We start from the raw sequence: 22,893 nt of genomic DNA, 5'->3' as shown, positions 1-22,893 counted from the left end.
TAGGATAGTTGGAAATCCCTTGGAAAGTACCTCGTCAGTCTTGCAGGCGCAGCCGTGTGCAGAAAGCCCGAGTAGGGCCGAGTTGTTGGAAGGAGGCTGTGAAACAAGACCAGAGTGTGGAACTCTTCTCGTGTTCTACTCTCAGCTGCGTATGAGCAGAGGAGACGTTGTAGAGACCTGGTAGCAGAAGTCTTTGAGGGGGAAAGCTACATCGCTCGCTTGTTGAAGGCGATCTTGTACCGGCATGGTGCGGATGTAAGATACATTGCAAGACAATGCTAATCGCGCATGACGCCAACCTCACCCACTTTCCTCCATCCGCACCCTCCGACAACGCTAGCCAGAGGCCTCCACGAGAAAGTCCGCAGAGAGTGGCCCTACAGAGGGTGATCCGCATACAGGCATCCAGTCGGCGAGTTTCCTACCTCGTAGGTTCTAAACTCTGTATCGTGGCCTTGTGAATGGGCAATGCTCCTTGCACGAGCCGAAGAAGAGTTTTGGAATCCCTCCAACAACCATGAAGTACGGAACAAAAATCGCGGAATATTCCAGAATGCGCGACTGAGATTGTATAGCCTGTCATGAGAGCTACAGGGATATCCTCGTCCTGGATGGGCGACCGATCGGTAAAGCTCAAAGAAATGACAGAAGGCGCAATCTAACAGAGCTACCGACCTGTGCAAACGTGTTGAAGACCGCACCAACAAGGGCCTGATCCCTCCGGGGCAAGGCTTCGCTGACGACCACTGTGCCGACTATGAATAGCACATCGACGCTAAAAGGCGCAGAACATTGTTCAATAGTCCGGGATCGAGAGTGCCATGAGCAAAGGTGATCCTGCAGCCAGGAAGGAGGAGATCAGGATTGAAGCCATGACGGGCACCTTGTTGACGATCGCGCTAGTCAGCAGGTTCAATGCTGMTCCGGCGATAACCTGTGGTAGGATTCGAATGGCCCTCTGAATCGCTGACAAGAGTTGGACCTCTTGGAAGAGCAGACTGCAGAACGATTCCAAACAGCTGACTACCGCGTTGCAGAGGAGGATTATCAAGCACACACTCGTGAATGATAGGTCCTTTCAAATAGCGTTCGAAAACAATGCAGGCTTGCCTTGCTTCGCTTGGAAGCGCATCGACCACGCGAAGGTAGGCAGCAATGACAAGCTCAAAGCAAGCAGTGCAATGTTGCTCGGACCTTTGAAATCCGCCGTGTTGGCCGGCAGACTGGCGAGAACGTATGACAGCAGAGCAATGGACGCACTCGCAATGCCCGCGCCTACCCAGTCGATCTCGGTCGCCGGCCGTTTCGACTCATGACCCCATGGTCAGACAGGTAGGAACTTGAGCTAGGCCAGAGGAGGAGGCTCACGGGTATGTCTTTGGCGGTGGTCATGGTAGGTGCTCAATGGAAAGCAAGCCATTGCTTAGACTTGAGATGAAGTTGACTCCGCAGAGCTGAATGATGACTATCCGCGCTCGGGATACGGCAAGATGCGGGTATGCTGCCTGTAAATCGACTTCGAAAGACAATGGGCTGGAAATCCGCGGGCTTGATTCGGCCAAAGACCTACCAGGACTCGGCAGTATGCTTGTGGTCGACGAGTTGGGAGCTTGATGTCGAAACCTTTCCGCTCAATGACGGTGTGTGTTGCCATTGCTGTTGATTCCGGGTCGTGTTCCAACTACAACAAGAGTAGCATGTTGGCACTGATCTTGTGACAGTGATCGTGATTGTGACCGTCACGAAACAGACGGATGCATCCTAGAAGGCTTATGATGACAATCAGACCTTTTCTTCTTCGTGTTGTAACGCAAAGGGCGTTGAGCTAGACTTCCAAGAGCGCCTGCAGAGTCCAGGCAACGCCTGGCTGGGTGAATCCTGATTCCTGAGCCCTCTGCAGGTTCCTACACGGCGGTACTTTTAAAAGAACCAGAAGCTACACTATTAGGTGAGCGACATTGATGACGAGACTCGACGGCAAGCTTTCCACGAGGAAGCTGGAACGCAGAGTCTGCCACAGTATGCTCCCATGTGCTCGCACCTTCACTGCGATGGGTACAGGCACCATGAGCAGCTTGCGCGGTCAGCAGCGATCGCCGTTCGCAACGTGCCTCTTTCGCAGAATCTCGGGCTGTTCGGAGTCTCACGACTTGTCGGTAGAGGCGTCGTCTTCGATGAGATGCCGGATACCATACCTACCGCCTTTTCCTCGTCCGAAACCGCATTTCRAGTGCATGGTCTGTTGGTGTTTGAACTTGCCTAGATGTCTGTTCCAGCTTTCATGTCCACGCCGGATCGATGGTGGATGAATCCACTTTCGATCTAGCCGAAGTAAGAATCTCGCTGCCATTGGAAGGCGTCACCTACGGAAAACTGGTCGATGGCCTTTCAGCACGACCTTGCGACCTTGCTGGGCAACGAGAGCTGGGCGTGCGGTCCCCTGCAAGACACTAAGCAGGTAAGGGCACTCTAGCTTGGGCGCGATGATTCCATAGGAGATGTCGAGGATTTCGAAACCTTTGACCACATCATTACCGGCTCGGATCTCACCAGGTGACATGGTTTTCAGCACCCGGATGAGAGATTGAAGGAGACTTATATGTTCAATCGAATCGAAATTTGTAAGTTCGCTGAGGGCCACTTTCGTGATGGGCCTAGATGGACAGGTAGATGAGGACATGACGCTCGTGTGGTTCCGACTAACTGGGCGATGGTTCGAAATGAATGGTCGTGTACAAGAACCTGCGCCGCCGCGGATCCGGTGCATCTCGGAGATAGGCTTCGCCGGCTCACTAGAATTTATCAACTTGCAGAATTTCAGGAAGAGACGGTGTGTACGGGAAATGAGTGTAGGGACGATCTGTGCAATGATTGAAAGTATTGATGGGATCAGAGCTTCTGGGCAAGTGACAACCATCGTTGGTATACTATCACTTCATCGAGATGGCCGATGGAGAAGTTTGGTCGCGAGCGGAAGAATACTGATTAGGTACTTCGCTCACCAGCTTCTTGGAATGCGGTGCCTGCCCAGTAGTAGAGTGCGGTCGGGACAAACTTTGGAAGTGGTCGCGACATCCCGCGTGGTGAGCCTCCGCAAACTCGCATGTGGTCTTGACTCGTTCGAGACAAAGGCTTCATCGAAAGTTGACWCTTGTGTATCAGAATCAATGGATCTGCACGCCTCTGCGACTTTCTGCCAGCTTGCGGACTGCGGTGCTCTCTCAATCGAGGTTCGGCGACGAGAATGTGCTTTCCCTGATCCTGGAAAGTCCATTTTTACCATCCTGGCATGAACAATCTGGTGGGCGCGCTTGGAGCAATGGTGGCTGGTTGTGCACCTCCTTTCCAAGCTGTTATCTCCTTGGATCACGATGGATGAAGATGGGAAGTCGTCGTCCGCACGTCGTTGGACTCGGACGGGCACTGCACCCAATTCACCGCTTCGCCAACCTCTGCGAGACCGCGAGACCTCGTCAGCAGCAGCGGCTCTGACGAAGAGAACGCTGCGGTCGACAGCGAATCGAGAGGGGGCACGGACAAGCCAAAGCGACGTGGCAGCACGCTAATGCGGACAGGGGTTTGCAATCACTCTTCTCACGAATCAGCTATGTKACGACATGCGTGCCAGGGCGCACGGAACTTCTGCTCTGATCAGGCTTTATGAAGGCTGCCCGCCGCGCTCTGTTTTTTCTGCAACCTTCTTCTTGCTGCCCAACACATCCCAAAGTCTCACAACCCCGAGACCCGCAAACAGATCTTCGGTCCTTGTTTCTTACTACAGCTATCTTGCGTCAGCATTGCACAACAGCCCATACGTTGGCTAAACAGTGCTGTGTTTGACGGTGGACTCCCGTTCCCAGGACAGAATTACCAGTTGCCTTTTCGGACCCCATTACCAGGATGACATTTCGCACCCGCGAGGATTATTTGGCCGCCAGGTACACTTTTTCAATGTTTTAATGTTTTTAGCACACACTTTTGCGTTTGCTTTGTTCGTTTTGCTTTGATTACTCGCACTACCCCGCGCTACCCAAGGGCTACCAGCCGGAACCTGTTCGCCAGCCGGCTGTTTGGAACATCTGCAGGACCATGGATACTGTTTACCGTTATGGTGTGCCCCCCACCATGATCTGGAACCCACGTGGCATGAAAGCAAAGCTTGACTTGACATCATCTAAAGTGATAACGTCCTGTCGCCGAGCTGTAAATGCACTACCGCTATCCCGCCTGTCCGTTGCGTCCATGCCTCCCAGGACAAGCCACAGGCACGCCATGAATCTGGCAGACATTCACGCAGAACAGCCCTGTCGCYGCGTGAATATTCTTTCCCTGTTCTCGGAACCTTCCAAACATGGAATGGGCCTCTACGTCCGATGCGAAGCCTTGCGCAGTGTTCGACGCATCCCGCATTCACGGCAGTTCTATCATCAGGGCGCCCACGCAGATTCATGGACCATACCCGCCCCGTTCTTGGAAGCCAGGCAAGTCCCGTTGCTCAACGAAACCTCCCCATGACCTAAACTATTCCGCGCCCAACCTACGAACATCACCGTGTGGACCAACATCGTTACGGACTAACCGGAAACCAGACCCTGCCGTGTACATTCTCTATTCTGTGTTCTGCTCTTGCATTCTCGCTCGTCCTCTTATTTCTATCATGAGAATTCCACAAACTGACCTATATGTGATGCAGCGAGGAGTTCGCTCCTTTCCATCAAACCGGCTCGGTCCTTTTCGCCCAGCCTTCGGAAGTGACCCATTGGTGCCAGTCTGTTCCCAACCCGGAAGGATATCCTCTCACTCCACCGGACACCGTGTCCGACTGCTCCGCATCGGACTATTCGGATATGGCACCCACATCTTGGAACATGACCTCCATGTCAGGAGCAGACGGTTGGACCACAGAACCCGTCCAGGATAACAGCACCAGAATGCAGCCGTCTGCAAGTAGTCAGTACACCCAAGGTACACCCGTTACCTCCCAGGATCTCCATGCCATGGATGCCGCGTCTTGGACGCATTCTGCCAATGGACCTGTAGACCAGGGTTTGTCGCCTGTTCTGAGCCATGAGAGCCAGAGCTCGCGCACCCTGAACTCCTTCTCCGAGCCAGATGTTAACTACCTGCCACCCGGCTTGGACCTCTCTTTTATTGGTGAGAATAGCTGGCAAACTCCTGCAGCGTACTCAGGATCCAGTTGTGTGCCACAGGACTACCCTTCCAGCATAAGTGCCCCTCCGCAGCACATGCCGTACGCTGCTACCACAGGTCCACTCGGATATGATGCCCCTTCGCACATTGCTTGTGTCCCGCAGCAATCTGCGATATACTTCCAAGATGTCCATGGCTCCAACCCTGGCATGTCCGAGTGCGACCAGTCCATGATCCATGGAAGGCCATTGCTTCCTCGCACGGATGACCACCCATTCCAAGGTGTTCCACCCACTGCCGGCTACGTTGCGTTCCAGCCCGAGCACGCAGATTTTCAGGGCAGGGTAAGTAGCTCTCCGATATTGCCAAGGCAGGCTTTCACGTCATCCCGACCTCTGTCTACCCGATCCGGAATGTATATGGAACCAATCCCACAGGCCGGTAAAGGATCTCCCATTGGTCAATTGCCCACTCCATGCTCGGATAGTACTCCATTTGGAATCCCGCCGTCACTTGGATCGGTCAATGAGGACTTCAGCAGCTTTATCCAATATGACCAGGAAGAAAAGGCGCCCGCCATGTCCCACAGGTTAGAATGCACTTCACAACGCATGAACACAGACCATACTGACGAGCTGTCCAGCCACTCTGGTTATGGTCCAGCAGAGTGCAGGTCTGCGCTTGCCTCTCCTGAGCAGGATGGCATCTCTCGTAGTGTAGCCGCTTCCTCTCATGGTCCCACCATCCCAGAGACCGATGAAGGCCGCTACAGGAACCACCCACTGTACAGCGAAGGACCACACGCTGATGGACTCTACCACTGCCCATTCAAGAGTGATCCGAGCTGCCAACACAAGGCTACAAAGCTCAAGTGCAACTACGAGTATGATTACAGCAAAACGGTGCTCAGCATCAAAACGAAAGTCTGTCGCTAATGRTGCTCTTTAGTAAATTCATTGACTCCCACCTGAAGCCATTCCGCTGCAAGGTCGAGGCTTGCTCGAAGCAAGAGTTCTCCTCTACAGCCTGTCTCCTGCGCCACGAGAGAGAGGCTCACGGTATGCACGGTCATGGCGAGCGCCCCCACCTCTGTTTCTACCCAGGCTGTGAGCGCGGGATGTCTGGCAACGGATTCCCACGGAGATACAACCTGTATGACCACATGAAGCGTGTCCATGACCACAAGGATGACCCTTCCACGGGCAGCCAGGAGAAGCCCACTGCCGGGTCGCAAACACAGCGCAAATCAGGCAGCCGCAAGCGTACGGCAAGCTCAACCAACGAGGAGCCCGCTGCCCAACGTGTCAAAGTGCAGCCTGCGCGTGAACCTGTGCCAATGGTCGCAGCCGCACCCTCACCACGTACATTGGAATGTAACGATGCTCGCTCAGGAATCCCACGCCAGCGGGACAACAACAACAACAACCGGCAGCGTGTTCTGTACTCTCAATGGGCGCAGCAGCGCGAGTTGGTCAACTTCCAGATGTCTTCCGTCCAAGGCCCAGATGATGAGGACAACCTCCAGCGTCTGAGCCAGAACATTGAAGAGCTTCGACGTCTCTCCCAACAGGCCAGGCAAGGCTGAATCAAAATGTCGCGGAGTGTCATGTGGTACGTTCCTCAAGCATGTCTACCTTCATTGCGGAGTCTTACTTACGCTGTACGATAGTGCACTCCGGAATGAGACCATCTTGAAAGTCTGACAGTCTGTCAGCACAAATTGAGCGATGCGACTGCCGGAAAGCCACCAGGTAACGCGGCCAGCGTGGAGAGGATTAAGCAAGACTCTACCCTAGAGCCTTTACCAGCACGGCATGTGCAAATGCCGGGAAAGTGCCAATGGACCACCCCGCCAGGTGTTTCTTGGATGTGTACATTCAGAGTCTTCGGACAGTGAGCCAGGTGCATTGAGGGAAAGCAGCAACCCGCTGCGTGTAGTCGTGGCCTCGCGAGGTGAAATGAACACGAGTGAGTGTGACGCTGGTGGAATGGCAAGAGTCTGCGCAGCTAAATTGACTGAAATTTGAGATTGAAAGGCGTTTGGTAATGGAATTGATTGACTCATACTTGCGGAAAAATAGATAGAAGGTGCTTGTGTATAAATGTTCGATTCATTGTTCCGAGTGAGCATTCTCATGAAATGTAATGTCTACATGTAACTACTGACAAGGTCAGTAAGGTAACGCCAACGTACGAACTTACTACAGATATCAAAATCGGCTGCTCATACGAACAGAGGACTTCATACATGTGACATCGCTTGCGTGAGCATAACTCGGGAAGAAGTCGTGTTCGCTTTATATGCCCCAGACGTCGGAGGATTGCTTGCACGTGAAAGGTTGATATGCCCCGTACGTGAGCACCAACCTTCCGATGACGAGCTTGGTGAGGCTTCAGCCGCATCACGGCCGTTGTTTCTGAAGGTACCACCAGGAAGAAACGAGGTTATCAGCGAGATGAGAGGTCTATCCCAGTGTAAGGTACTCGTCGGTGCTAGGCCCATGCCAGGTCTTCGTCCGTTGCCGAGTGCTCGATTTGTCTCGTGCATCGCAGCTGCTTCATCATCTTCCCGCCCCGCGCTCCGAGCTCAGACATCTCACCACTTCTTTCTCCCCACTCCACCACCACAACCTTTGAAACTTCTTCTTTCGCGATCACAGAATCGTACCGCAAGCATGTCCTCCGCCACCACTTTCTACGACTTCAAGCCCGTCGACAAGAAGGGCCAGGAGTATCCACTGTCGGACCTCAAGGGCAAGGTCGTGCTCGTCGTCAACACCGCCTCCAAGTGCGGCTTCACTCCACAATTCGAGGGCCTCGAGAAGCTCTACAAAGGTATCTACATCCTGTTCACCCACTGCAACCTACCCTGCCATCGCTGACACCCAACGATCAGAGGTCAAGGCCACTCACCCCGACTTCGAGATCATCGGCTTCCCATGCAACCAGTTCGGCGGCCAAGACCCCGGCAGCAACGATGACATCCAGAGCTTCTGTCAGCTCAACTACGGCGTTTCCTTCCCAATCCTGGGCAAAACTGAGGTCAACGGCGACAAGGCCGAGCCTGTGTGGGAGTGGATGAAGAAGGAAAAGCCAGGTCTCCTCGGTCTTCAGAGAGTCAAGTGGAACTTTGAGAAGTTCTTGATCGGTCGTGATGGTCAGGTCAAGGGCCGCTGGGCGAGCACCACTGCTCCGGAGAAGATCAAGTCTGCGGTATGTGTTGATGTGATACAACGTCACAAACCTTGCTAACATGTCGGTTGCTTCCAGGTCGAGGCAGAGCTCAAGACTTCAGCCTCCCTATGATGGGTGCCGGCACTACGACAACTTTGATACCCTGCCCTAAAATACGCGAGACTATGTAATGGAAGATCGATCATTGTTCTCCTCTATATCTCGGCCTTTCCAGTATGGTGAAATCTCTCATCCACAGCGTGATGATCTTCGTGAAGAGCGCACTCATAGGCAACAAATTTCGCTTTGAGCGACAGTTTTCACGAGCGCATGCATCGCAATTGATACGTGGAAATAGCTTGCGATTCAAGACATGTCGACCGAGTACTTCTCTCTCATCTCGCCTGGGAAGCAAATCAATCAGTATATTGTCCGTCGTCCGCAATCATCTGTTGAATAACATACCGACGTCCAGTGCTACAAGGAATCGAGAGACGGTATTGTAGGCAGCGATCCTACATGGAAGAGCGCAATGTCAGTTCATGAACGAGATCGATCGGGCTTCCAAATGCCAGTCGTTCGATCGACTCACGTTGCAGTCAGCTCCACAACTTCGCGGTCATTGAAGAAGCTCTTCAAATTCTCCATCACTGGGTCTCGCACGATACAGCCGATCGTCATGGCTTCTGTATACTGCAACACAGCCAAGTGCTTATCGTCGAGTCCACTACCAGTGTATGCGGCGTCTCGGATCTTCTCGATGATTTCGTCGCTGAGTACTCCGCTCTTACGCAGGATTGGGGAGTGCTGTTCGTATTCATAGTGCGCATGGTTGAGCGCAGCGACTGATGAGATGAAAATTGTTAGAGATTGGGACTCGACATTCACTTTCTGTTGATTGTCCTTACTCACCTCTACAGATAGCCAATTCTCGCACGGAAACAGGGAGAGTTGTTTGCTATCATTGGAGGAACATTCAGCCATGACAATACGACTCTTCGCTTTCAAGAATCACTCACAGTGCGAATCGCTTTCAAGAAGGAGTTCCATCCATCAGCCACGGGTGCTATGTGTTGATCAGCAACCCTATCGATGCAAAGTCATTGTTGTCGCATAAGTAGCTTACGGGCATGCAGAAGAGCCTTGTCAAGGGCAATAAGCTTGCCTCCTCGGCGCTCCTTGACTCTTTCCACAACGGCCTGGTCTTCCTTGTTCTCCATCTGAGGATTGTCTTCAACGTAGGGTAGACGCATCCTGGCGGTATTGCTAATGGAGAACGGTTTGCGAAAGATTGATGTTGAATGCGGGTAATGGGCTCTGGTGGTGACTGAAGCTTCTGTTCGACGGGCTTCTGCAAAAAGCAAGATGAGGAATCACAATACTTATACTGCCCTCATGCTGAACCCGCGAGGTGACTCCAACTGAATCCCAATGTGACTCCATCTGACCAGAGACACCCCGCGCTGTTCATGGATCCGTGCGACATCGGCCCCTCCATTATTTTCATCCAGCTCCACCCAACATTACCCGGCCGTCAGAGCAACCTTGGCAACGGCCATGTAACATGATTGCCAGTATAAATGGCTCGAGGTGGAAGCAAACAGGTTCCGGCACTCAAGGCCAAACCACCTGCGAAAGAGAAAGTTCGCCGCACGACTGAGCCTGCAAAGAAAGATGCAACCGCCATTGGCGCACCCCTGGACCTTCAACAGAAATGTCTGGACCTATTTCGCGAGGCCTTGAAGCCTACGGAAGACGACAATAGTGAGGCTCTTCAGGAGGTCAAAACACATTTGTTCAACCGCGATTTCGCTCAAGCATTTGGGAAAGAGTCATATTTACGTGCCTATGCTGGAAGATGGAGTCCCAGCCGAGCTCTCGCCTATCACCAGGTTCTCGTTGATGTGCAAGACGAAGTGCTGTCTACATTCGGCCAGACGCAGACCGATGGCGAAAGTGTCTTCCGAGTTGTTTCTATCGGTGGCGGGGCTGGTGCAGAGCTTGTCTCTTTGGCGACCTGGTTGCGAATGGAGAGCCAGGGTGCAATCAAGCCCTGTCGAATAATGGAGAAACTACACACAACATTGCTGGATATCGCTGCATGGGATCCAGTCGTTGCGGAACTCCAGCAAGCTATAACCACGCCGCCTCAGCTTTCAGCATACGCTTCCGCGGCCGCGAGAGAAGCCAATGAGGCTATGTTGGCCAAAGAGGCATACACAGTGACGTTCAATCAACTGGACGCCCTCGGTATGACAGAATCGCAATGCAAGGAGTTCATTGGAGGCGCCGATCTGGTGACTATGATGTTCACACTCAACGAGCTTTACTCGACTTCTGTTGCAAAGACTCAAAAAATGCTAGCTCGCATCACGGAAGCCTCTCGTCCTGGATCTCACCTGCTGGTCGTTGACAGTCCTGGAAGCTATTCGACTGTTTCAATCAATGGAGCGGACAAGAACTACCCAATGCAATGGCTGCTGGATTTGACGCTTGCTGGGAACCAGAAGCGATCAGACGGCGACGATGCAAAGCCCAAATGGGAGAAAATTGTGACTGATGAGTCGAGGTGGTTCCGCTTACCAGCAGGACTGAAGTATCCAATCGATTTGGAGAACTGTAGGTATCAGATCCACCTGTACAGGAGAGCAGCAGGCTGAAATGCAAGTTCATGCTGCACGTCTGGTTTTCGCGCCTTGTATGTTCCACGCCRGAAGTCCGACTTCATGTGGCTTGAAAAACTATACGCGAGCTGCTATTCCACTTCAGCTRCCAATCAGATGCACCTGACAACCTCGCAATGAGAAGATAGGCCACTTTGACAGACGAGATGCCGTGAACGGTAGGTCGCTGAAATCATTGCGACAAAGACTTGACCTGCTTGAGTCAGTAGAGTGTTCAGACAACGTTCGACACGCAATACCGTTTCACAGAGCCGGGATAATGCATGAACTCTGAGAAGGATATCTGGTCGAGCCTATGGAGGGAAGTCAAAGCCAGAAGCGGGTGGGTCTCACCGCTTTCAACTTGGCGGCACATGCGGGGTGAAAGCAGGACCGCTGACGGCAGAAAATCACGAGCGAAAAAGTTCATTAGATGCTCAGACTGTTTCGCTCTTCCAGTCTTTCCTCACGCCTACTTAGACAACGTATACCAACTCCCTCTTACCGAACACTCTTCCCAACAATGTCTGAACTCACACACCCCACTATCAAGGGTATGCAACGATCACAAGTACACTCACCTATACTTCCGCTAACGTTAGGATTCTTCTAGATGGATGGTTCGAGGAGAAGAGCAACATGTGGCCTGGCCAGGCCATGACCCTCAAGGTCAACCAGATTGTCCACCACGAGAAGAGCCAGTAYCAAGATGTGCTCATCTTTGAGAGCTCCGACTACGGCATGGTCCTCGTCCTCGACAACGTCATCCAATGCACCGAGCGCGACGAATTCGCATACCAAGAGATGATCACCCACCTCGCCATGTTCTCCCACCCAAACCCCAAGAAGGTCCTCGTTATCGGTGGTGGTGACGGAGGAGTTCTCCGCGAGGTCGTCAAGCACGAGTGTGTTGAGGAGGCTACTCTTTGCGACATTGACGAAGCTGTCATTCGTTTGAGCAAGAAGTACCTTCCAGGAATGAGCGTGGGATTCAAGCACCCCAAGTGCAAGACGCACGTTGGAGATGGCTTCAAGTTCTTGGAGGACCGAAAGAACGAGTTTGATGTGATTATCACGGATAGCTCTGATCCGGAGGGTCCGGCAGAGAGCCTGTTCCAAAAGCCATACTTTGAGCTGCTCCACGGTGCTCTCCGTGAGGGTGGTGTTATCACCACTCAGGGTGCGTGATTCTGATACTTTGAGGATTGGATTGAATAGCTGATCATTGCGTAGCTGAGAACCCATGGCTCCACATGACCATGATCGCGGACCTCAAGAAGTCCATCAAGCAGGTCTTCCCTGTTGCTGAGTACGGCTGGACCACCATCCCAACCTACCCAAGCGGTCAGATCGGCTTCATGGTGTGCAGCAAGGACTCCAGCAGGGACGTCACCAAGCCATCGCGCAAGTTGAGCGACGAGGAGGAGGACAACCTCTTCAAGTACTACAGCCACAAGATCCACGAGGCTGCATTTGTGCTGCCCAAGTTTGCGGAGAAGGCGCTCCGCTGAGTGCGAGAGGAGAGCATCGGAGGAAGTAGACGAATTTGATACCTGAATGAGAGCTTGCCGATCGGCGAGTGAGCTAGCGTTGCGATGCAAGCTGCATCTGCGAATACATAGATCTGATGCGTACGATTATAGGATGCAAAATGTCAATGATGAATGCCCAATCTCCACGTCAATACTGTTCAACTCTATCTTCACTCCCAAACAGTACGGGAACACTCATTCGGGAGACATGGTATTGAAGTACGTGGGGTGAAGTTGAAAGGAAGACAAATTTCTGGTGATGGTGTTTCTTCCTGGTTGATTAAATATTGGTGCGCGCAAGTCCCGCCTCCAAGCTACACACTGCCGAAGTAACCTGAATTCATCATCATAATCGTCGCCTGCTTATGCTCCTGCTCACTTCGCAAAAGATGTCGTAGTTCTCCTCCGCTCCCCCGCCCACTCTGGGAGCATTCTCAAAGCACAATTGGGTATCGCAAATATTGTTTCATCGTCTCAAAATCCCCGTCGCGGGTCATCCTAATACTTCAGGATAATGTACAGAGCGTGGATAATGCCTTGAGACATGGTCAGCGACATGGTTCTTTGTCATGTGATGCGCCAGCACGCAGCTGGTTTGTATACGTACCGGGAATGTATCCGAGGATGGTGARGAGGATGTTGATGAGGAGATCTGCGCCGCAGCCACGCTCGAGGAACACTCCGATTGGGGGAATGAAGATGGCGAAGATGATCTTGATGATGTCGCTGCAAGTGTGATGTCAGTCGCTTGTCCTTTTGCGACGGATGTGTCGGCGCAAGGCTTACCTTCCGGTGAAAGGCATGATGGGCAGTTGATTTCGGGAAGTGGTTGGAGTGGTTTGTGGGTGGATATGTGGTGTTCGAGGTCGATGGGGTGAGAGCTGAGTTTAAGAAGAGAGAGGCCGAGCAAAGAGGTTGGGAATGAGGTGTTTAGTATCAAAGCTTCTCCAACCTGGTCAAATGACGTCGCAGTTCTATTCCAGCCACAGGCGACCGCCTCAGACCTAAACAACAACCAAGGCCGCGGCAGCCCACAGACAAGAAAAAAAAGCCCGGACTACCAGCTGCCACTACGACCGAGCCTTGAACGATATGACGACGCTTTTCAACAGCTTTACTGGGACCGTCTGCACGCAAGACACGCGAACAGGAAAGTGTACCCATAGGACTCGCCTTGGGGATCGGTTGTCTCGGGTGCTAAGGCGAGAAGGCAAGCAAAGCCCGTAAGAATTACGTCGTCCGACACTTGCCAGGCCAAGCCCTGCTGGACTGGGTGGGCGTGACTGGTGACGCGTAAACATCCTGGAGCTTTTCATGCCGTCGTAGCCATGGCCTACGAAATATACCGTGGCGCAGWCAAATTCAAACGCGCTTTGTTTGCGTCGCACAACTGCCATAGCCACACGGTAGCGGAGCATGATCCTTCGCTTTCGGCGTCGTACTGTGGCTGAGACGTTTCCTTCCGGACGGTTCGTAGATCTGGTGCCAACTCTAAAACATGGATGGTGCGATGTCATTGCTGAGAGATGACAAAGTAGTATGCTCGGTGGTAGTAATTACTTTCTTGAAACATTTGTCATACACTGCATTCCTCCGATGCGGTGCTTTCATTTAATTCACTTACCGCACAGTCCTGCCGCACTCTTCAGCCGACTCCATCGAACGTGGAGCGGTTCCTCACCCACTCTGGGCCATCTCCGCTGTATACAAGCTCTACGACAAGGGCACATCAAGCAGGACTCGGATGGAACAATCTATCGCTCATTATCATTAACACATTAGGCCGCTAGGAATTATGTACAATCATCATCGTAGGTCTTAAAAGCTGAACAACCCAGACCGCCGCTTTCCAAAGGGATAAACGACAATAGCGCTCAAGAACAACCCAACGGTAATACCAATGGCCACCTGAACAACAGAGTAGCTCACCGACAAAGCAGTACTGTCTGGTCCATAGGAATTGAAAGTAGAAGTGTTCCTGGTAATCTGGTCCGCAGAGGCGATTCCAGAAATGAGGCTACCATTCACGGCAAGACCACTAGGAACCTGCACAAAAATGGCCGGTAGCATGGCTGCTGCTGCCAAACTGTATCCAACTCGTCTAGTCTGGCGGACGTAAATGGATTCGGTGTCTCCCGCGCTGCCCTCCTCCATGGATTTGGGAGTACGGTTTCGGTTCTCGAGGTGGAAGACACGCTTACGAAAGCTTCTCCATTGAGGTCGTAATCTGTCTTCCCACAGGTCCAGGCAGAAGTTCTCACATCGGCCTCCAACACGGCTGTACAGATTTGCCATGACGCCAATCGAGAGCGCACCCAGTGTGTTGGCGACTTGTGAGTTATTGCTAAATCTTCTCGACGAGAAGTAATTCACCAGGTAGCCCGCCATTGCGATAAACATCATGACCGGGGCTTGTTTCCACTTGGCTTGGTTGATGATAATCAGACACATGGTGAAGCCTGGAACGAAAAAGAAGAACCAGTAACCGGGAATGGGGTTCGGTGTGGTGCAAACTGTGTCCGACGTGGCATTTTCATCGATCATTCCATAGATGGCAGTGCCTATTGTAATACCGAACCCCAGGAATAGCGAGTATATTATCGCATAGACCATTCGGATGCTCCCGGCAACAATAGATCTCGATTGGAGCTCCAGGGAAGCGCACAGCACAATGTAGCCGGGGAGGATGAGCGCAATGGATGATTGTGCCAATGCAGAGAAGCAGAAAAGCTGCCCGCCTCGAATGCTGCCAAACGCTCGGGCCAAGAACGAGGTGATGACGGTAGCAGCGATCTCGAAGAYGTTGGCGTAGAGGTCGGAAGTCGGTGCAACGTACAGCTGCAAGACGCCAAGAATGCTTCCAAGGAGGAAGGCGATGGGCAGATCCACGAATCTGCTCTGAAAAGCAAAAGGTCCGACGCACAGTGCTGCCATTCCGTAAACGGGTACTCTCCACAGTCGGCTGTGCTTGGCCTTGCGGTTGGTGATTTCTTTCAGACGTGCAATGGCATCATCAACACCTAGTCGATCGTGGACCTATGCAAGGAAGTCAGCACATGCTTGATATCACAAAGCAATGAACGGCCGAGCCTTGGTCAGAGACTAACCACTTCTTTGTAGACTTCGTGCACGTCCCGCAACTTTCCAAGGTCCAATCCCTGTGCAACTTTCACCAACTTCACTTCACTGGTATGAGTCTCCCTATCCTCAAACGATATGATCATGGCACCGGGTATGTAGCTAGAAGCCTGTTAATACTCTGTCTGTGTTGCGGACACATCTGATGGACTCACAGAAACTGCGCGTCAGTCTCAAGCACTCGAGCACTCATTCTCATGTATTCTTCCAAGCGATGTGTCGGCGCGCCGTACTGCATCAACGCCCTACAGATCTTAGTCAAATACTTCTGTCGAGCAATGCTCTCGCCGATGTGCTTGGTGATCCTGATCTGCTCGTCGAACTTGGCTCGGCTCAATCGATTGATAGCCGCGATGGCACCACCGCTGCGTGTTCGCTTGCCAAGTCCGGGTCGTTTGTTCGCCTCTTGTTGCTCCTTGAGTCTCTGGCTGACTTGCTCACCCAGCCCGGACACAGCTGGAGAACCAAAGCTTGCTGATGATCCCACGAGCTGAGCAAGCGAGGACGAGGATTGGGAGCTCTTATGATGCCGGTAGGGAGAATACCAATGCCGACCGTTTGGGGTTGCAGTTCCAGATTCGGGAGGTGAATGCTGCGGAGTGGACGCTGTGCTATAATCGCCCCTCATGTGCGCCTTGGGGATCTCAGGGGGGTTGTTGCCCATGCTAGCAGATGGATGTTGCTCCCCATAGAGCTTGAGGAGGGATCCCAGAATCCCGCCACGATACTGCTTTGGTCGGGGTTTGTAATCCTCAAAAAACTCAATCTCCTCAGTTGGAGTTACATGACCAGAGCGAAGGCCGGAATACGACTCGATCTCGGGATCAACACGCGAGCCTCCACCGACTCGGGCCTCTGTATGTCGCCGTACTAGACTGTAAGCTTCCTGATGTACGGATCGCGGCTTCATTTCCTTAGGCTGCAGTACATCGTTCTCATCATCAGTATTATCCGATATGTCGTCCAGAAGATCCTGCAGAGGAATGTCACCTGATCGTGATATCACTGGTGGCTTCTTCGCCTTCATCGAGCCACGTCTTGAGCTGGGCTCTGAATTTGTACGCTGGTCTTGCTCCAAACGTTTGCCACGCTCAAACGCTTCCAAGGCACGCTTTTTTCGAACAGCTCGTTGTCCATCAGCATCCGGTCCTTCGTCGATCAGTTCCACATCAACATCGTTCCCTTTGACGGTGGGAGCATTCAGCCGAATGGCAGGACGTGGTCGAGGCAATTGCAAATTGTTAACATTGAAGGCCCGGTGAATCTCCTCCGTCTGCTGTGGCGACAGCTCTGGTAAATGTGATTTCATTGCCGCAGCTGGAAGTTGCGGCAGCAGCATGTCCTTGCTGGACTTCCTCGAGTGCGGCTTTGTTGAGAATGGGCTGGTATCGCCACTAGCTCCAGGACTACCAGAGCCACTGAGTGGTGATTGCACTCCATCGACCGGGCCATCTACCCAGCTCGCCCTCCGGCTAACTGAATCGCCAGTCTCATCGCCTCCTCGAAAACCCACACGCTTCTTGCCCTTGGCGCCATCGGCTTTGTTCGTGGGGGTCCCACCTCCTTCGGCACTGGTCAAAACGGAACTGCTTCCGGGGGTGTACTTTGGCGAATCCTGGACTTGCGCATCGGTGAACGGGTTCGCATACTCTTCGGCCGGAGTAATGACAGGCGTAGACATGACCTCGTCAAATGGACCCAAGCGACGTGTAAACGAAAGATACCCAGACCGTGGCAGCCGAATCCGGTACGCTGGCTCGGTCAGGGAACAAAGAGATATGCTGCAGAGTAATATATATCAATGCAGGAGCATGGATGTCGGTTTGCTGCGGAAGGAGCCAGAATAGCGTGGCGACCGAGCGGCGGATGCTGTCTGTGAGATGGGTAGGTGTAGAGATTGTTGGGCTGCTACCGCGAAACAGCCGTGGAAAGTTTTCTTTTCCGTGTGATCGGGATGCACGACTTTTGATTGCAAGCAAGGAAGGAATAGGTCAGAGAATCAGAAAAAGGAAACAGCGGAATCTACGAAGAAAAGCAAAGGCGAGGAACGTATGCAGGCAGTCCGATTGCCTCTCGACACTTGCGCACGTTATCCCACCTTACACATCTCCCCAGAAATGCGGTGGGCCTCTGATAACAGTCTACTGAAGAAGACCCACGGACCGGGCGTGCGTATCGTGTGAGAGGCGAGCGAGCCATGAAGATTCACGGCGCTGTCTCGGTCCTGTTGGTGCATGGTCCAGCAAAGGAAATGCGGCCAAGCCGGATCACTGGACAGGAACGAGCAGAGGCCATGCTCCACGACACACCGAATCGCCAACATATGCAGCGATCAGTGTTGAGTGCCAGTGGGACCTTTGTACTGGAGTGGAGAAGAAATTTTGATGGCGTGGTCTACTTTGAGGTCGAAGGTTTTCAACACGCGGACCGCGCGGTGTCTACTCGAAATTCCCGCAAATACCTAACTTAGTACTTCCACGCTGCACAGGATTAGATCATGCCGCGAGCAAGAGAATGCGATCGTGCTTGCAGTTCACATTATTCTGCTGTTCACTTCATACATGTTGCTACGATCAAATGCCAAGTAGGCATCTGTTCACTTGGAATCATTCAACAGTCTCCGTGATGCGGAAACGCAAAGCGGCATATCCGTCCTGCATCAAGACGCGCTCTCTTTGGGTACAATTGATGATGCAGAAAGGGTCTCTTGATAGCTGTCACAGTGTGGTTCACTTCAACCGCTAGTCGTTGATCAACATCTTCTAGCGTCGATCAGTCCGCAAACATGAGCCACTCCGCCAGGCACCACGCCTCACACCACTGCATCACAAGCAAAGTATATGCGTTGACGGGATCCAGCCTCCAAATCATCCCATTCCCCTCGTAGTAATAATGACCAATCCGCGGCCTCGATCCTCTAATAGCGTTTCTCAGATCCATACCCACTATCCTTAGCACTCTCATTTTCATCGTCGTCAAAATCAATGTCAAACTCGTTCTCATCACACTTTTCCTTCTCGGAATCGGCAAAATCGTCCCCGCCGCTCCAGCTTTTCTGCTCAGCTGAGCGAGTATTCCATCGCAGAGTCTCGGAGATGCTCGAAAACCACTCCAACGGCTGGCCCATCACTGTGGGGAATGGGTACTGGGATGCGCGGACGACCACCTCGTCACCACGCCCGAGCTCGACGCGTCCTTTGCCTACGGAATTGTCATGTTAGCAAAGTTCGTGTACGATTTTAAAGTTCAAGCGATCTAATGCCACGCTTGCAGGACCGTCTCTGACTTAACTCACCATCGAACGAWACAAATGCAGTTCCTCTACCAGTGTCCGGAATCGCAACCTTCAAAGCCATGTCGTCATTTAAAAGCATTGGACGGAAGGACAAAGTGTGGGGACAGATAGGGGTTAAAAGTATTGCGGGAATGTCGGGGTGAACAAGGCTCCCTCCCGCGGATAGTGAGTAGGCAGTGCTGCCCGTCGGAGTGCTGAGAATGATACCGTCTGCCGAGATCCTGGTGAGTAAGCTGTCGTTTGCGTAGAGGTCCAAAGATGAGATGTAAGAACTTGGGCCGCGGTCAATAACCAGCTCGTTCAGCACCTCATGGGTCTCGCCTTCGATCTTGCTTCCACTACCACGCTCGTTTATGGCCCTGGATTGACCATCGGTTTGGGCTGCCGCAGATCGATAGACTGTTGCTGTGAAGCGCATTCTGAGATTGATCCTCATGCCCTGATCTCCCATTACTGTATTCAGCTGCTCTTTATACTTTGCAAAGTCAAAGTTGGTAAGAAAACCGAGTGAACCAAGAGAAAATGCAAGGACGGGCGGCACAATGCGTTGAAACAACCAAGATGTAAACAATACTGTGCCGTCTCCGCCCAGTGTCACCACGAGATCGAAGAGCTCAGGACGATCCAGACACAGAGTGGGGGTCCAAAAGCCCWGCATGTCACGATATCGTTCGTTTTGTGCCAGCAAGGAATCGACGTCAAAGCGCTTCGAGTTCCGTAACTTGGAGTCTACCCATACGTTGACTCCGACGTCTCTTCCATAACGGGGTGTTCCCAAGAGGAATTCGCAGAGCTCGCGAGTGCGGGAAGTCAATGTGTTGTCCCGTGCCTTGGTGACGATGAGAACACTCTTGACAGCCTTCTTCAACGGCCGTCGTTGCAGCTTTCGAGAGACTTCACGCACACTTGCGGCCGTCTGCATGAGCCTAGAATGTGAGATCTGATCATCTGCTTGAATCTCCTCAATCACGCGTTCAATGTCGACGGCCTGAGAGAACCTTTTGTGGAAGTAGCACGGGCTCGTCAGTGCGGCCAGTCTTGCGATTGAGGGCGTATCCGTCCGCATGTCGAATTGAGACTGCGCAGCGCTGGTGTCTTTTGGCTCTTTTGACCGACGATCTTCCAACTCCAACTCAGCTACGGCTTGTGTCAGCCGCACCTGCGGTGTAGGCATGGGAACTTGAGCAGCGCCAGTGGAGAAGCGTCGAGGTGCCTGTTCGTTGTCCATGGTCGGGAATCCGTTGGATCGATCAAAGGAATCGCGCCGGATGGGCGTACGAGCCATGACCTCTGCTATGGCAGATCTGCCGCGACCGTAGCTTCGTGGCGTTCCCGGGCACGAGGGAGGCTGGGACATGTTGGGACGGCGGTTTTGGTGGTGGTGGAGAGGGTGGGAGTTTAGGCGGCGGTGTGAGCGCTGCGGGCGGTCCTACTACCCTACTCTACTCCGGAACAATATGATCAACGCCATGCGATGGTGCGAAAAGGATGTTGACATTGCGTAGGGACAGTGCATGGCCGCGATGTTGTCGGCAGTTCGCTCTATTTGATTACGAAGTCGGGCCCTGCGACTGCTGTCGTCGGCCCGGACGATGAGTTATCGCAAAATGCGCCGATCAAGCCGGCGGCCATCCTTCYGTTACACATTTCTTCCCTCCTCTATGCCCCGTTACACGAAGTAGGTACTGAATAACTCCGCGACATTGAGGCTTCATATCCAGAGCAACGGCCATTCCCCATGGAACACCCGTCGCCCTGACGACTTGAAGGACGCTGCAGAGGTAGAAGTGATCTTGGCCCAAGTTACTTCTCCCACAGCAGCACGATTGGAAWTTTCACCACAGCAACAACTCTTGTACATAAATAAACATGGAAGGGCTTGACTCATGCCGGCATGGAAATTCACGTCCTCCGAAAGGTTCTACATCATAGAAGGTAGATCGAGCATCACCTCCCACTCTCAAGGTCCAACCAAGCATGTTGGGGCCACGCTGATGCAGTGAGGAATGGCCATGTCCTCGTCGCCATGACCGAGATAACTTTCCTTCCTTCCTTACCTTATTATGTCTATTCCACGTTTGCGCTAGAGGAAAACGAATGCTTCCGGACATGAGTGCTGCCATGGAAGGAGCGACTTGCTTCCATCAGAGCAGGAACGTCCAGTTGGAAAGACCATTCAATGTCATCAGATGTTTCTTTAAAGTAGGTACTTCCTGCTCGGCACAATACTCGCAAGACAAGAAATTGTTACGCCACCGGCAACATCATAGTTCATCATCGTTTGCATATCGCGGAATACACACTCCATCTTCAATYATGCCCGTAGGATCACAAAGGTCCTGGCCATCATGGGTCCCGTATGGACAAACCCCTCAACCACAGCCCCAGTTTCTACGGGAGACGTGCTGATTTGATTCTCTCTAGATTTGGCGGCATGCCAGCCCCGACGCGCGAGATTGTCGAGAAGCTGGAAGCCAAAGCGAAAAATAATCGGAATGCAGAACAGCAGAAGGACAGAGTCTACGTCAGCATGTGTGAGATTATGCAAGGTCTTTGCATCAATTTCGATTTCGTCAAGGAAACGCTTCGCCCGTTGGCCGAGCAATTCCTACGGCAGCGCTCCCATCTGGTGACCAAATGTGATACCCGGCATGGCTGGGACCCTATCGCAACCACTTTTGCTGGCGATTGCTTGCGAATTTGGGAGCTCTATAGCGCTCAGGCTGGCCCCGCCCATAAAGACTTCTGGCATGCAGTGGTCGCCGAACCTAGGACAAAATTCTTGCTTGCATCGTATTCAGCAGCCGATATCCAAGCCGGAGAAGTCAAGAACCCCTTCGCAGACAAACGCATGCCACAGCCACACGAGACACCACATTGCAACTATCCAGCCATGGGGGCGACCATGTTCCCGGTACCGCTCGATGTGCGCAAGCAGCTTCTTCTTGAGTTCCTGATCCATACTGCCACCAAGACGAAAAGGTCAAGAAGAAGGAGATCGGGGGCCCACGTCGTGCTGCACAGGCCGAAAGGTCCGAGCAAGGCAAAAGCCTCGGAGGAGCCGACACGGTCGCGCACTGAGACTCACATTGCACTTTCTCACTGTCCACAAGGTCAACCAGAGGAAGACGATCCTCCACCTTACTTGGTTCCATTCGTTGTCTTGATGKGCGAGCGCGCTGAAGTGGAGAAGCTCACGATCGCGGGAGTCCATGAACAAATCGTCAAAGCAGGATAGTACCACTTGACTACAGAGTACTGGCTCCGGTACATCAGGGGGTCCGATAAAGGAGTTTTCCCCATCCAAAGCGATGAAGAACTGCAAAAGGCTTTCAAACTTTCGGAGGCTTATAGTGGTGGTGGCGTGGACTATTCCTTCGAATTGGAAGTCGTACCAGATGACTGTACGAATGATATTTTCGCTGGAGTTCCATTGTAGGCGAGTGGTGCAATGGCGCACTGTACTTCCTGGCAGACATTCGCTTACGAATACTTCGTTGTGCATGAGCAACACAACTCGTCGACTACATGGTGCCGAGGAATGGAGAGTCCGTAGCTGTAAACACAAATTGGCACTAGCAGATTCGAAACGTGCCTACAGAGAGTACAGATCGCAACGTCATTGTTGTAAAACATCCTACCACGCCGGAAGATCTCTCAGTTGATCTGCCTCGTGTCAATTCTCCGCCTTGCATCGCCTTGAGCTGTCTCGCGAGACCAATTTGACCAGTAGGAACTACGAATGCTCGACTATAGAATGTCGTTGCGAGTCAGATTGGGAGGGAAACCTTTCGGCGTGGAATGGTGATGTAGCACAAGGACAGCGCCTTTGTTCATTTCGACATCGTTCTCAGCCCACAGACTCTTATCCGGGCTGAATGCGCATGCTAACTGACAGTGGTGGCATAGAAATTACATGGAGCAAACACATGGCCCCGAC

General features: G+C 52.5%; 8 protein-coding genes; 4 read left to right on the top strand and 4 right to left on the bottom strand.

Moving 5' to 3' along the window:
- Positions 1-3,900: 3,900 nt before the first annotated feature.
- RCC_02491 (uncharacterized protein) lies at positions 3,901-6,736 on the top strand (the record flags this gene model as incomplete). XM_023767781.1 has 4 exons in its annotated part: positions 3,901-3,938; positions 4,694-5,740; positions 5,795-6,034; positions 6,100-6,736. The coding sequence occupies 4 exons, from the start codon at positions 3,901-3,903 to the stop codon at positions 6,734-6,736; spliced, it is 1,962 nt and encodes a 653-aa protein (XP_023623549.1).
- A 1,090-nt stretch (positions 6,737-7,826) lies between these two features.
- Positions 7,827-8,457, top strand: RCC_02490 (probable glutathione peroxidase; the record flags this gene model as incomplete). XM_023767780.1 has 3 exons in its annotated part: positions 7,827-7,986; positions 8,048-8,364; positions 8,422-8,457. The coding sequence occupies 3 exons, from the start codon at positions 7,827-7,829 to the stop codon at positions 8,455-8,457; spliced, it is 513 nt and encodes a 170-aa protein (XP_023623548.1).
- A 234-nt stretch (positions 8,458-8,691) lies between these two features.
- RCC_02489 (related to 4-carboxymuconolactone decarboxylase family protein) lies at positions 8,692-9,578 on the bottom strand (the record flags this gene model as incomplete). XM_023767779.1 has 6 exons in its annotated part: positions 8,692-8,729; positions 8,791-8,840; positions 8,918-9,170; positions 9,238-9,283; positions 9,345-9,391; positions 9,452-9,578. 6 exons carry the CDS (start codon positions 9,576-9,578, stop codon positions 8,692-8,694), a joined length of 561 nt encoding a protein of 186 aa, XP_023623547.1.
- A 327-nt stretch (positions 9,579-9,905) lies between these two features.
- Positions 9,906-10,985, top strand: RCC_02488 (uncharacterized protein; the record flags this gene model as incomplete). The annotated part of the gene is made up of 1 exon (XM_023767778.1): positions 9,906-10,985. The coding sequence occupies one exon, from the start codon at positions 9,906-9,908 to the stop codon at positions 10,983-10,985; it is 1,080 nt and encodes a 359-aa protein (XP_023623546.1).
- Positions 10,986-13,018: 2,033 nt separating this feature from the next.
- RCC_02487 (probable Plasma membrane proteolipid 3) lies at positions 13,019-13,323 on the bottom strand (the record flags this gene model as incomplete). XM_023767777.1 has 3 exons in its annotated part: positions 13,019-13,056; positions 13,128-13,246; positions 13,307-13,323. 3 exons carry the CDS (start codon positions 13,321-13,323, stop codon positions 13,019-13,021), a joined length of 174 nt encoding a protein of 57 aa, XP_023623545.1.
- A 1,015-nt stretch (positions 13,324-14,338) lies between these two features.
- Positions 14,339-17,339, bottom strand: RCC_02486 (related to PRM10 Pheromone-regulated protein; the record flags this gene model as incomplete). XM_023767776.1 has 3 exons in its annotated part: positions 14,339-15,556; positions 15,628-15,760; positions 15,814-17,339. The coding sequence occupies 3 exons, from the start codon at positions 17,337-17,339 to the stop codon at positions 14,339-14,341; spliced, it is 2,877 nt and encodes a 958-aa protein (XP_023623544.1).
- Positions 17,340-18,575: 1,236 nt separating this feature from the next.
- On the bottom strand, positions 18,576-20,310 carry RCC_02485 (the record flags this gene model as incomplete). XM_023767775.1 has 2 exons in its annotated part: positions 18,576-18,859; positions 18,954-20,310. The coding sequence occupies 2 exons, from the start codon at positions 20,308-20,310 to the stop codon at positions 18,576-18,578; spliced, it is 1,641 nt and encodes a 546-aa protein (XP_023623543.1).
- An 822-nt stretch (positions 20,311-21,132) lies between these two features.
- On the top strand, positions 21,133-22,191 carry RCC_02484 (uncharacterized protein; the record flags this gene model as incomplete). XM_023767774.1 has 2 exons in its annotated part: positions 21,133-21,155; positions 21,378-22,191. The coding sequence occupies 2 exons, from the start codon at positions 21,133-21,135 to the stop codon at positions 22,189-22,191; spliced, it is 837 nt and encodes a 278-aa protein (XP_023623542.1).
- Between the last annotated feature and the right edge of the window lie 702 nt (positions 22,192-22,893).

This window comes from Ramularia collo-cygni (assembly GCF_900074925.1).
Source record: "Ramularia collo-cygni strain URUG2 genome assembly, contig: RCC_scaffold03, whole genome shotgun sequence".
NCBI classification, from domain to species: Eukaryota; Fungi; Ascomycota; class Dothideomycetes; order Mycosphaerellales; family Mycosphaerellaceae; genus Ramularia; species Ramularia collo-cygni.
This window is presented reverse-complemented; position numbering and strand designations above follow the sequence as displayed.